The sequence below is a fragment of the Populus euphratica genome, unplaced genomic scaffold (assembly GCF_000495115.2).
Source record: "Populus euphratica unplaced genomic scaffold, PopEup_1.0 scaffold215.1, whole genome shotgun sequence".
Taxonomy (NCBI): Eukaryota; Viridiplantae; Streptophyta; class Magnoliopsida; order Malpighiales; family Salicaceae; genus Populus; species Populus euphratica.
The window spans coordinates 295,353-309,349 of record NW_011500098.1 but is presented as its reverse complement, the minus strand read 5'-3'; the positions used below and the strand labels follow the sequence as shown (position 1 = coordinate 309,349).

Below are 13,997 nucleotides of genomic sequence, written 5' to 3'. Positions count from 1 at the left end.
GTGATTGAGTCCGAGTCAAGCCCTGACTCGCCTCGACTTGCTGGGTTTGTTCTTGATATGTTTTCTACATCAATCATAGATGAGGCCAATGAATTTGGTGTTCCCTCTTATATTTTCTTTACATCTGCAGCAGCTTGTCTTGGTACTACGTTCTATATTCAGGCTCTCCATGATGAGCTGAAAGTTGACCCTACTGAGTTCAAGAACTCGGATGTTGAATTGGTCATGCCGTGTTTGGCGAGTCCCTTTCCAGCAAAGGTTTTACCATCTTCGGTACTTGGCAAAGATTTGCTGCCTCTTTTTCTTCGCCTGGTTAGAAGGTTCAGAGAAGCCAAGGGAATTATGGTAAATACATTTTACGAGCTGGAATCTCATACGATCAACTCTTTCTCTGATGGTAATTATCCTCCTGTTTATCCAGTTGGTCCCCTTTTGAACCTCAATGGCCATGAACATGATGAGCTGTCAGATAGAAAAGATATTCACAGGGATATCATGCAATGGCTTGACCATCAGCCTTCATCTTCTGTAGTCTACCTGTGTTTTGGGAGTTTGGGAAGTTTCGGTGTGGAGCAAGTGAAAGAGATCGCATGTGGATTGGAGCAAAGTGGACACCGATTCTTATGGTCTCTACGTCAACCTCCACCAAATGGCAAGATGGAAGCTCCGAGTGATTATGTGAATCCTGCAGAAGTCTTGCCTGAAGGGTTCTTAGATCGAACATCCGAGATCGGAAAAATAATAGGATGGGCCCCGCAGGTGGATATCTTGGCTCACCCATCTATAGGAGGATTTGTATCGCATTGTGGGTGGAATTCTACGCTGGAAAGCATCTGGTTTGATGTTCCAATTGCTACATGGCCATTGTATGCTGAGCAGCAATTTAATGCTTTCCTAATGATTGTTGAATTCGGCTTAGCAACAGAAATTCAAATGAATTATAGAATGGATGCTTGTCAAATTGTTAGGGCTGAGGAAATAGAGAAAGGAATACGGGGTTTAATGGAGATTGACCTCAAGAAAAGGGAGAAGTTGAAGGAAATAAGCGAAAGTAGTAGGAAGGCTTTGATGAATGATGGATCCTCGTACACTTGGTTAGGTCATCTGATTCAAGATATGATAGACAACATAGCATGAGTAAAATGTACTTGCTGTTCACATTATCTAATAAATAACATTTGTTGATCTAGTTTGGTCGCCTATTTTCTTATTAGCATACGCGAGTTTTTTTTATATATATAAAATATTAGAGATTTATTAATCAACTATTATGACCATTCAAAATATAGCTTAACAGAGAACAGAGAACAGAGTAGTAAAAATATTTAAAGGAGCAAGAAAATTTACTTATAAAACTAAACCCCATAATCATAATCAAGCATAAGGGACCTTGAATAAGAAAAAAAAAAAACTATAATCAGACATCCAAATCATCATTTTTAAAAACTGATTATTCTTTCTATTAACATGTTCAAACACACAGAAGAAAGCTTATTACAAGCTTTGGTAATATCATTAAACTCAGTTTACAAGTGTTAAGGCAACATAACATTTTTTTTTCCTTTAATCCAAGTAATGGTATTGCAAGAATCTTACTCCATAACGCATTGATTTGTAGAAGCATAGCACTAGTCAATACCTAAAAGCATAGCTTTTTGAATTGCCAAGACATTGGCTTTATTAATTTATTATTATTTATTTTGGGATCCCACGTAAATATACAAAATACAAAAAACATAGAAATTTGTGAAAAAATAAAAACAATATATCAATAAGAAAAATATATTGAAACACCCAAGAAATTGCCAAATATTGGTTAAAGAGGATCAAAATATCAAAAATTGAGAATGTGATAATTTTAGACTGATGAAGCCTTTATTAGTTAGGAAAAATCAATCAAATGAGTCGATTAGAATTGAATGTTTAAGGACTCAATTAGAATTTTTCAAGCTTTAATTGAATTTATTAAGGGATTAATTAGAGGAAGGGTTGATTTTCAAGTCAATTTAGGTTTTAATTAAAAGAAATTAAAGTCTGAATGTCAAATTGTAATATTAAAGAGTCAATTTGATCAAATCAGAAACCTAATTATCTAAATATTGAAGTTTGATAAGTAATTAGGGATATGATTGAAGAAATCCAAAAGTAAGGACCAAAACAAAAAAAGACGCATAAATATAGGTTTTAAAATTGATCAAATTAGAGGTCAAATTAAAGATAATTAAAAGGTTGATAATCACTGGAGGGTTAAAATACACAAATCAGAAACCAAGAGTCAAGATGAAAAAGACGTTGAACTTTAAGGTTGATAATTGAGTTTGGCAGCAGTGAAGTTACATGAAATTAAAAGTTGGAGAGGCAATTATGAGTACAATTAAAAGAAATTGAACTAATAAGGACTAAAATGAAGTTTTTCAAATATGAAATTAAAACAACTCTAATTTTAGGGTTTAATCATGACAACATTTCATTTGACCACTGTTTAGCTTTTTATTCGGTAATTTTGGCTAATCGAGTAAGTACCTTTAGGCGAATGGAAGTGATGTTCCCAAACTAGCTCTAGGCTGTAACCACCATTATTCAACTAAGAAACACATTCTCTACAAAGATTAGGTATTCCCATCAAACATTTACATTTTATTTTCTTCAAAGAACTCAATAACATCTTGTCTCCAATTAGCCATCACTGTGTTTTAAGATTCTAGGCTGATCGAGTTGACAATTTTAAACTAATGAATATGAAGCTACATACCTTTAAATTGATCAAGGTTGGATCCAAATGAAAGATATGCACCTCCTCAACCAACTTTAAGTGATTTTCAATGATAATGATGTCGGACTTGCTTTAACAAAGCCTTGCAATTGCGTAACTCAGTTATCAATAGTTGTGATACTCATTTCTCAAAACCACTAATTTTTTTCTCATGTTCATACTTGAAGCCTTGTTAGTGGGTTCTTATCAGAAGTTGATCACATTTCTCTCAAGATTAAAAGGCTAGAACCAAGCTTATTGGTTTACAAGTTTGGGAAAACCACTAAAATATCCAAAATAAGTTTGGTGCAAAACTACCATTGTAAAACCAATAATGGTACAAAGCTTACAACTATAAACGTACTTAAAAATCTTCCATTTTAATTAGAGAGCCAAACTTTAAGGAAATAGGATCAATTTTTTTTTTTATTAAACCCACAAAACTCTTAACTTGAAACCTTATAAATAACCCTTGACAAATCAAGATAAAAAATAATATGAGAGAAACAAAAAGGGAAAGAAAAATATTTGATAATGAAAACCTAAATGTGAAGGTTCAAAAACTTAGCACCAGATCTCTTTAACTTTGAGAGAAAGTAGCCATCTTGAAAAAGAAAGGACAACAACCATTGTTAGAGTTTAGAAGATATAAAACATTAACTTAATCTAGTAGATAATATCCATGAGGCACATCTCTAACTTGTTCATGCATGTTTAATAATGTTTCCAAGCTTTTTTTTTTATTGTATTGATTATGGTTTTGGTTTTAATTAGTACGTAAAATATTGTCATTATTGTTTAAGTCTTGCTTAAAGTTATTAATGCTATTACATACTAAGACAATATATTTGAGACTGATTTTGATAAAATAAAACGGATTCTGTATTCTATCAGTAGGTATTTAATGTCTTTTTAAGGCTTGTTAGTGCATGTTATGGATTTCAAGGTTTTGGTTAAGCTTTATTGAGTGTAAAGATTTCAATTTTGAATTCCACATTATTAAACATGTCTATTGTTTTAATTTGACTATCTTGAAAATTAAAACTTCATGCATTATATTGATAATTTGATGTTATTTATTAATTCTTTGGATTCAACTATATTTATTATTAATAATATGATTTGTGAGCACCAAAATCAACATGTTTTAGAAGCCTAAGAGGCTAATTTTGGGTTTAATGAAAGCTTAGAATTTTTAGATTGTTGGGTTCAGTTTCTTCATGTTCTTGAAAAGAACAATACCTTAGCCCTATCATTTGGACCAGCTTTGGTGTACTAAATCATTCAACTAACTTAATTAGTCAATAATATAAGCTTTATTTGTATTAATAACATGTTTTTAGTAATTTTTAATCATAGGCTTTCGATTTTAAACTAAAACCCTTTTCGATCAAATTAGGATTATTAGTTGATAATCATTAATGTTTAATTTTTTAATTATTGTTCAATAATTGACTTATATCCTTTATATGCCTTTTATTTCATTAAATATTGTCTTGATTAGTATTTATGCTGTTGAGTTTAGGATGAATATTCTTCATGTTTTTCGTTTTTCTTTTTGCATTTTGATCCATTTTGTTTAGGATATTTTTGTATTTTTATGGTTTTTAAAAGTTTAATATGTTTGGCTTTGGTTTTGTTTTTGGTTTTTTTCGGATCAAACCAGAGTTTTTGGTTCAGTTTAAGGTTGGACCAAAGATTTCAGGTCAACCTAGTTGAGTCAACTTGGTCGGGTCAAAATCAGGTCCGGGTTAAGACCCTATTTGACTTACAATCTTTTTGCTAAATGGTTTTTGGTTTATAATTCTGTTTGACAAACCCACTTCTAGTTAACAAACAAAGTAAAAAAACAATAAAAAATATGTTTTTTTGGGCCAAAAATCCTTAAAATTATTTGAGCATTTCTTTTAAAAAAATCTAAAATATTTTGGCATGTTAAAAAAAAAAATGATATTGCATGGATTTTACAAGTTTGTAAAATTCTTAAATATTTTGGCCTATATTTCAAAAATATTAAAATTTTATTTTTGAAAAAAAATATTATTAACTCTCAATCTAAGAATAAAAAAGCCTAAAAGGGGTTAATATCCAAAATATTATTAGGGATCTTAAAGATCTCGAAATAACCCAAAACTCATATTTTCTTTTTTTTTTTTAGCCTTCAAAGTATAGAGAATGTTGACTCTTACAAATAAGTTTTAACCCTCAAATATAACAACTTTAAACTTTTATCTATAGAATAAGTGCATGAGTATTTTATTTTCTCGATTCAATAGGACAAACTCAACATATGTTTTTGCTTGATTTTGAAAGGTATTAATTAATTAACCCTTGTTATAAATATATGTTTATCTACATGTATGATAATGTCATGTATTAAATTGTGTTTGACTTAAAAAAACGTCATTTTTTTTTCAAGCCACATATAGTTTGAACTGTATTAATGAGCATAGTTTTAAATAAATTCATTAAATAGTATGGACATACCCTTCCACGTGCTGGCTAGGGCTAGGACTTTCATAGATCATGGGCACATTAATATTTTTTAATTAAGATATCATTATGCAAAAGAAAAGAGATATTTTCTCGGCCATTGTAGAATGACTAGATGATCATCTATTAGGCATATAAAATGTGATGGTTGTTGAAATATAATTACTTTTTAATAATTTTTTTTTCATATTGTAGTAGTTTATGGCTTTGAATTCAAGGATAAAAAATATAAGAGCGATTGAAGAAGCTAGTTGAGGACTCTGCTTGGTGCCACTATCTGGCCTATAGATATCGGGGCTGATAAGTTTTCTTTACTTTTACTAGCCTTCTTGTCCATTCATTTTAAATCCTCTGATAACGACCTATAAAATTGTTACAACAATGAAGGCTTGATTTTATTTCAGTCTTGAATCTAAGTGGTTACTAAGGTTTGATTTGGTCTTTATTTACGGAACCAATTTTTAAAATTAGTCTTCCATTATGAGTTGTGTGTTTTGTGATTCTGAAACAAGTTTTTTTTCAATTTCCTTGTCATAATTTTAAAGACTCTAGAAATGAATAATTACATTGTAAAAAAAAGATGTAAGAACTCTTATTTTAGAAAGAAATTAGAATATTCATTGTTAGATTAATTAAGTTGTTTGATTTAACATTAGATTTAATTATGCCAACTCACCTTTACTTATTTTTTTCTTATTATATAATAAAAATTACATGTCAATTAAAATTAATTTTTTTTCTCTTATGATATTAAAAATACACCATGTAGTCTAATAAATTCAAGATAATAAATTATTTTAAAATTTAAATCCAAAAAATTAAAAAAGTAAGCCAACCTCCTTGATCACACAACCCTAGAAAACAAGATGTTGTTACATGAGTGAACATTTTAATTAAAGATAATTAATCCTTTTTTGACATAAACAAAGATCAATAAATTTGATGGATTAATATGGATTTGAAAAACTAACAATTTAACTTTAATTAAAAATTGTAATGTTTCCATATACGTGGTAATGATCATAACTGAAGCTTAATTAATCTTATAAGTAAGTTTAAAATTAAATTTTAAATAGTATGTGGAGTTTTTTATGAAGTTTAAAATTAAACCTTAACTATAAGTACCTGGAACTGTACACCCTATTCATAACAAAGATAGATAAACATTATGCCTATGAAGAGCAGGCAAATGTAAAGAAATGGGATGAACAGCAGGGAAAGAAGCAGTCTGCCGACATTAAATTAAGATGGTGTTTGGAAAATATGATAATTGTTATTTTTTAAGGTATTTTGTATTTAGTAATATATAAAAATAATATATAAAAATTAGATAGCACGTTGAACCTGCTCGCAAAATTAGATAGCACAAATAGCTTGGAGTGGAGCCAGAAATGGGTTCAATTTAACAACCAGCACATGACGATACCAGCATGTTTTCTCCATTGTGAGCGGGCTCGGAGGTCCCTTTTTGGCCTCTTCGGTATCGCCGTCAACCTAGCATGAGTAAATACAACATTCTTTCCGTAGTCTTAGAGTAGACTAGATGCCATGCTGGTGCACTGATGCCGGTTTGTGACATGTTTGTATGTTTTTAGAGACTTATAAAAAAATATAAAAAATTATATAAAAAAATTATTATAATTTATAATATTTTCAAGAAAAAACTATATAAATAATTTTAAAAAATAAAAAAAATAAAAAAAGCAGGGTAGTAATATATAATTTTAATATATATATATATATATAAAGAAAACGCACATGGGGAATGGAAAAAAAAAAAACACGCCAAGAATTAATTGAATATTCACTTTGCTGACTTGTCTTGTACTAGCACCCGTTCTTGGCCATTGTATGCTGAGCAGCAATTTAATGCTTTCCTAATGATTGTTGAATTCGGCTTAGCAACAGAAATTCAAGTGAATTATAGAATGGATGCTTGTCAAATTGTTAGGGCTGAGGAAATAGAGAAAGGAATACGGGGTTTAATGGAGATTGACCTCAAGAAAAGGGAGAAGTTGAAGGAAATAAGCGAAAGTAGTAGGAAGGCTTTGATGAATGATGGATCCTCGTACACTTGGTTAGGTCATCTGATTCAAGATTCTTATTTAATAAAATTGATATATATATATTTTCATAAGTGATTACTATGGTCCATTTAGTGAAAAATCTATAGCTGTACAGCTCAGTATAATTTAATAAGTTAATTCAAAACTAAATCAACTTAAAATCAACTTAAAATATGAATTGATTCAAGTTAAAAAAAATAAAAAAATAATTTTTTTTTAGCTAAGCTAGTAAAAACTTGGGTTGACTAGTTGATGTACTAGACTCAATCAAAATCCAATCATCAACCTATTAAAAAATTTTATAAAACATTTATAAAAATAATATTATTTTAATTTTTAAAAAATAAAAATTAGAATTAACCAATCCATTATCTGTATCTAATCCCAAATAAAGTTTTAATACCATAGAGAACTGACTATCCGGGATTGAAAATTTTTAAAATATTTTAAATATTAGAGTATTTAAATAAACTAAAAACATAAAAATAAAATAGATTGTATATTAACATAAAAAAGTTCTCAAATTCCAAGTATAAGATTCTTATAAAAGTTTTTTTTTAATCAAAGCATATATATCTTGGTGATATTTTTTTAAAATATTTTTAATATTAGAATATCTAATATAAATTAAAAATATAAAAATAAACATATTGTATATCAACATAAAAAAATACTCAAATTCCAAGTATAAGATTCTTGTAAAAATTCTCTTTTATCAAGTATATATATCTTGGTGTTTTTTTTTTTTGCGTGGCTTGATTTTTTTTTTCAAACTAGCATTAGCAATAAAAAAATATTTCAAAAATAATATAATTTACTAAAATCATAGTTTTTAAGTACGGTATTTTAAAATAATATGCTTGAAAACTGTGGTTTTTACTGAAACATACTCTTTTCCAAAAAAAAAAAAATCACCAATGCTAATTTTAAATTTTTTTAATGTGCTGATTTTTTTTTTTAAAAAATTCTCAATTTCATGTGTTAGAAATTAGGATGGAGACCATTTTGTTTTGTTTTGTACATGCGCCTATAGCTAGATCTAATCATCATGTCTTGAAAGAAAGGAAAGATTTTAAATTTTTTCGAAAATACAGTTGAATAAAACTGGAAAAGAAGACTAAGGTAAGACTTTCTCCAGTAAATTTATAGATAATTAAAGATAAACCTGCCGTTGCCGTTGCCGTTGCTGTTGTGAGATAGATTAAGAACAGTGTTATTATTGGATTACCGGACCACCGTCAGCCTGTCTTTTCCTTTCCAACATTTAATCAAACGTGATTATGAAAGTGTTTTAGGCATTTTATTTAAAGGTTTTGTTTTTTTAAAAAAAATTGGGACGGTACGTGGATGGCTCCACAAGTAGACGTCTCGACACATCCAGCCATATGTGATTGAATTTGATGCTTTTCAGATGGTGATTGAATTAGAGTTAATTGTGGAAATTAGAAGGGTTTGTATGCATAGTCATTAAACTTAGTCTATCCCGATGAGTCGATGATCCATATGATTTAGAGCCTAATTCTGGTAGTTTAACCCCGCTAAACATCCACGATGAGGTCAATATTTTTTAAAAAATAACGCAATTATTTTAATAAAAATAATTAATTTGTATTCACTCGGTGAATTTCTATACTGAATAATTGTGAGCGCTGATAATATATTAAAAGCTGGGAATATTATGATAATCTTCCTCGTGGACCACCATGATTGATGGATCAGAAGTTGACAAGGAAGCAAGACTAGAGAAACTCGAAAGAAAGAGCGTGATTGTTGGATTGGATATCTACCGCTGCTGAATTATTTCAGGAGCGCACCTTCTCTGGCATATTCAAGATTACTGGTTTGGTAGTGTTTTAAATAAGTTTTTGTATTAAAATATCTATTAATAATATTTTTTAAAGTTATTTTTAACATTAATATATCAAAATAATTTAGAAATATTCAAAATATATCTCTAATTCCATAATTTTTTTATTTTTTTTTCAAAAACACTTTAAAAAATAGAAAAAAAACCCAAAAGTTTGTATAGAAATTAAAGTAAATTATCTTCGACTACTACTTGTCACTTGAATCTAAAAATGCTAGCCAGTTTGATGGGATTCTTTTAGCCTGACTTGTGCTTTCGAAGAAAGCACCTAAGAAAATATCAGGGTTTTGTTTTGTTTTTCCCTTCTGTCTGGACTCTGGATTATTTAGAAACTCTTATATCCATTGTTTTCTTTTTGGAGGTTAGAAGTTCAAAGTTTCTGTATCTGATGGGATTGTGTATGGTTTGAATTGTATGGAAAGTTGTAAATAATAAGAATTCATAATATGAAATTAGTTCTCAAGAAAAAAATAATTCACATGCATAATATTTCAAAATTACAAATCGTAATTTCATTTCCCAAAAGTTTTTAAATTCCCAAATTTTTTTAATGTTTCTGTTATTTTTATGTTTTTAATGTTTTCCTTGTATAGTTTATTAGGTCTCAGCCAATAGAGGCTCAATAAATCTAACAAAACTTGTCACAAATATTTTAACAAAACCTATAGGATTAAAGCATGGTTACAAGACAAGGTTTGGGTTCCACAGTGTGGGAGAGTATTTATATTAGAAAAAGGTGACAAAGTTGCAAGTACACTGCTGTTCCTTTGGACTAACGACAGGAGCCCTTTTCTATCAATAATGAATATGGTTCACTGCCAGCAAAGCCATGACATCACTCTAATTCTAGGCCATCAGTATTTATATTTCCGACAAGATCAGGACCGGTTCCTCGCATATTGATCAGTTAACCACACATTGGTTCACTGTTAGAACTCCTTAGAGCAAAAACATCTAGCAAGGAAATGAAGAAAGCAGAGTTGGTGTTAATCCCAATACCTGCTCGGGGCCATATTGTTTCAGCAGTAGAGATAGCTAAGCTTCTTGTTCAGCGTGATGATCGCCTTTCCACTACTATCTTCATATATCCACCTCGTAACCCCATCACTACCAACTACAACGAGTCACTTGCTGCATCAACACTCCCTGATCGTCTGCGAGTCATTATCCTGCCCAGTGCTGAATCATCAGATACTAAACCCCGTAACCAGTTTATAACTTCCGTGTATGAAGGCCAAAAACCCCTTGTCAGAGAATATGTTTCCAAGATCAAAACTCAGTCCGAGTTGAGCCCTGACTCTCCTCAGTTTGCCGGGTTTATTTTTGATGCGTATGCTACAGGACTGAAAGATCTGGCGAATGAATTTGATGTTCCATGGTACGCTTTCTGTGCCTCGGACGCTGCTTATCTTGGTTGCGTGTTACATCTCAAGGTTCTTCATGATGAGCAGGGAGTGGACATCACTGAGCTCGGAAACTCGGATGTTGAGTTGGAAATTCCGAGCTTGGCGAACTCATTTCCTGTTAAATGCTTGCCTTTATCGTCACTCGAAAAAGAGACGCTCCCTATTGTTCTGGAGATTGCAGGAGGTTTGACGGAAGCCAAAGGTATTTTGATAAATACATTTTTAGAGCTTGAACCGCATGTTGTTAACAGTCTTTCCAATGGCAAGACCCCACCAGTGTATCCAGTGGGACCAATTGTTAAACATGAAGGAGATGGTCGTGATCTGGGGTCAGATGGGAGCAAGAATTATAGGGACATCATGCAATGGCTTGATGATCAGGCTCCATCATCGGTTCTGTTTTTGTGCTTTGGGAGTCGAGGAAGTTTTAGGTCAGAACAGGTGAAAGAGATCGCTTGTGCACTAGAACGTAGTGGACATCGATTCTTATGGTCCCTACGTAAACCTTCACCGAGTGGTAAATTGAAACCTCCGAGTGATTATGAGAATCTTCAAGAAGTTTTACCAGAAGGGTTTTTAGATCGAACAGCCAAGATCGGGAAGGTGATTGGATGGGCTCCACAAGTGGATATTTTGGCCCATCAAGCCGTGGGAGGATTTGCATCACATTGTGGATGGAATTCTATACTAGAGAGCGTATGGTTTGGTGTTCCAATTGCCACTTGGCCATTGTATGCTGAGCAACAATTTAATGCCTTTTACATGGTGATTGAGTTGGGGTTAGGGGTGGAAATTAAGATGGACTATACGATGAATCTTCAAGGAGATGATGAAATAATTGTAAATGCTGATGATATAATGAAAGCAATAAAACATATTATGGAGGAAGATAAAGAAATAAGAAAGAAGGTAAAGGAGATGAGCAGAATAAGTGAAAAAACGTTAATGCCTGGTGGATCTTCGCATTCTTCTTTGGGTCGTTTTATTGATAATATAATAGAAAACCTGTCATGAATCAATTGATCCAAATTCCGAACTTTAGTCTAAGCAATTTTCTTACAAGATCCTTATCCTTAATTTAAGATTTATGTAAGACTTGGTGTAACAAGAATGTTTAGTCATGGCCAATAAATTTTTCCTTGTAAAAAAATAAAAATTCCCATCATGTTTTTGCATTGAAAAATAAATTTACAACCAAGTTCATGTAAATGTGGGTCAAAAAGGCCTAATTGACTACTGCATTTAGATTCAATCACTTGAACATCCTAGCAAGATGGCAATGATCAGATGAGCTTTCACTTGGACACCGGTCAAGTGGAGTTTAAAATTGAAGAAGGCGAAGGGTGTAATGGATTCAATCGGGCTCAAAATTAAGTCATTACTAATGAAATTGACCAAAATGGAACTATAATGTTCAAGTTAATTTTTTGATATACTAATTTCTAAATAAGTTAGGAGCTAGAGTGAGCACCAAGTAAATCCTTGCTATATATTTATGTATTCAATATAAATAGACTAAGAAAAAGTCTTCTCATTATAGGAAGCAACTCAAAGCATAGTAGAAAAGGGTATATTGAAAATGCTTTCCCAAGCACACTCCACTTCGGCTTAGTGCAGTGGGTTGATCATTAACAAAAAATTGTAATTGAATATTTACTTATATTAAGTAGTTTTTTAAGTCATCCTTATTATACAACATTATTCAATTAATAAGAGAAAATGAAGGAAATTGGATAAAAACTTGAAGATATTCTTTGACGGAATCTAACATAACACATCTATTTTGTTTGACCAATATCTTTCTCATCTATATTTTACTTATAATTTTCAGCCTTATTGAAGCAAAAGTAGAGCAAAATAGGTGCATGAATCGAAGTTAAGTTATTCACCTTGTCATGGCTTAAAGTTTTTCAAGAGAAATATAAACAAGCATGGATGAAACAGAGTGAAGTTGTAATATACTGAAACTTTTGGTTTGGAAAAGGTTTTTTTTTTTTAGCAGTCAAAGTGTTTTATTTGAAAGATCTGTCTATCATTGAGACAATGGTATCCCGGTTACAATAAAATTATGCAAAAAAATACTAGTAAAAGCATTGATTTACAAAGATAAAAAAGAAGAATGCAAAAAATATGCACAAAAAAAATTCAAATGTAAAAATATTGGGTCATCACTTATTTGTCTACTTCAAAACGCCATCCGAAATTCTAAATAAATCATTCCTAGTATATAAGAAATTTGCATCCATAACCTTCAACCAAAGAGATAAATGATGAAGAATAAGCTCAAACATTGTATTCTAAACTTGCATAATATGCTTAAAAACTAGTTTGTTTCCCGCATTCCAAATGTTCCATAAAATCCCATAAAACAACATAACAAGTGCTTGTCGTTGGAATCTATCTTTTACTAGATCATTCTATTGCAAAAGAACTTGATTAATAGACTCCGACATGTACCAACCAATACCCAACCAATTTATGAAACGTTGCCAAAGACACTAAAAAATGTATTTATACCTTTTGATGGGTAGTTAAGGGTATAAATAATTGAGGGCCATTTTAGGTATTTTTATATGTTTGATAAATATAAATAGAAAGTTAAAAAAACAAAGAGGAGGGGAGCATAATTTCTTAAATGAGAACAGTAAAAGAGAAAGAGAGGAAAAAGGAAAGTAAAAGAGGAAGAAAGAGGAAAAACACAAAAGAAGTGAAAGTTAGAGTTAAGGGTTTCTAAGGTCAGATATTGATGTTTTTTTTGTGCTTAAATATATTAGTTAACTTTGATTTTAGGGTTTGAATTATTTAAGATATTTAATTAATGTTTTAAGTGTTAGTTTGGCTTAAATCATTTGATATGAGGTCAGAAATTTTAGGTTTTTAAGGAATATCCTAATTATTTTTAAGATTTACAATTTGAAAGACTAGTAGATCTAGATTATGTAATCTTGATAAACTAGTTAGTCGGTTGGACTGAATTGGTCGAATGATTAACTTAATGGTTCTGATTGACTGGTTGGTCAATTCTGATTGACTAGTTCACTTGATAGTCTTGACTGACCGGTTACTAAGTAGTAGGGGTTGATTAGTTCTTTTCAGTTTGAGAGATGTTCATGATCGATCGAGTTGATCTATTTTGATTTTATAATTACATTTTGGTCTCTAATATTAGAGTTGAAATCTTTTATGTTATTTGCTTTGATTTTAATTTTATGTTTTGTATTCATTATAGGTTTTGTTGATATTTCTCCTAACGATCTTTTATAATCTCCAATTCTATATATGTTTATCTTTTGCTTTTGTTTTCCAAGTAAGTGAAATAATCTTTAATATGCATGTAATATAAATATGAATATATTAATTATATGATAAGTACAACTAGTTATTTGTTGAATATCTATATACGTTGCTTTATT

The 13,997-nt window shown here is 30.7% G+C and overlaps 2 protein-coding genes across 2 annotated transcripts in view; both read left to right on the top strand.

Annotated features, from left to right (window-relative positions):
* Nucleotides 1-3: 3 nt before the first annotated feature.
* The window catches only part of LOC105109403 (anthocyanidin 3-O-glucosyltransferase 2-like), a gene marked incomplete at its 5' end in the record, with an annotated part of 19,751 nt that continues 5,757 nt past the window's right edge, over nt 4-13,997 (top strand). The window contains one exon of the mRNA XM_011004115.1: nt 4-1,138. Within this exon, the coding sequence (XP_011002417.1) occupies nt 4-1,137 (1,134 nt within the window). The remainder of the gene's footprint in view (nt 1,139-13,997) is intronic.
* LOC105109378 (anthocyanidin 3-O-glucosyltransferase 6-like) lies at nt 9,777-11,712 on the top strand. The gene has a single exon (XM_011004085.1). It carries the CDS (start codon nt 10,144-10,146, stop codon nt 11,596-11,598), a length of 1,455 nt encoding a protein of 484 aa, XP_011002387.1. The 5' UTR covers nt 9,777-10,143; the 3' UTR covers nt 11,599-11,712.

Bases quoted from the DNA above. Each gene is read 5' to 3' on its own strand.
- LOC105109378 (XM_011004085.1), top strand. From the start codon at position 10,144: ATGAAGAAAGCAGAGTTGGTGTTAATCCCAATACCTGCTCGGGGCCAT.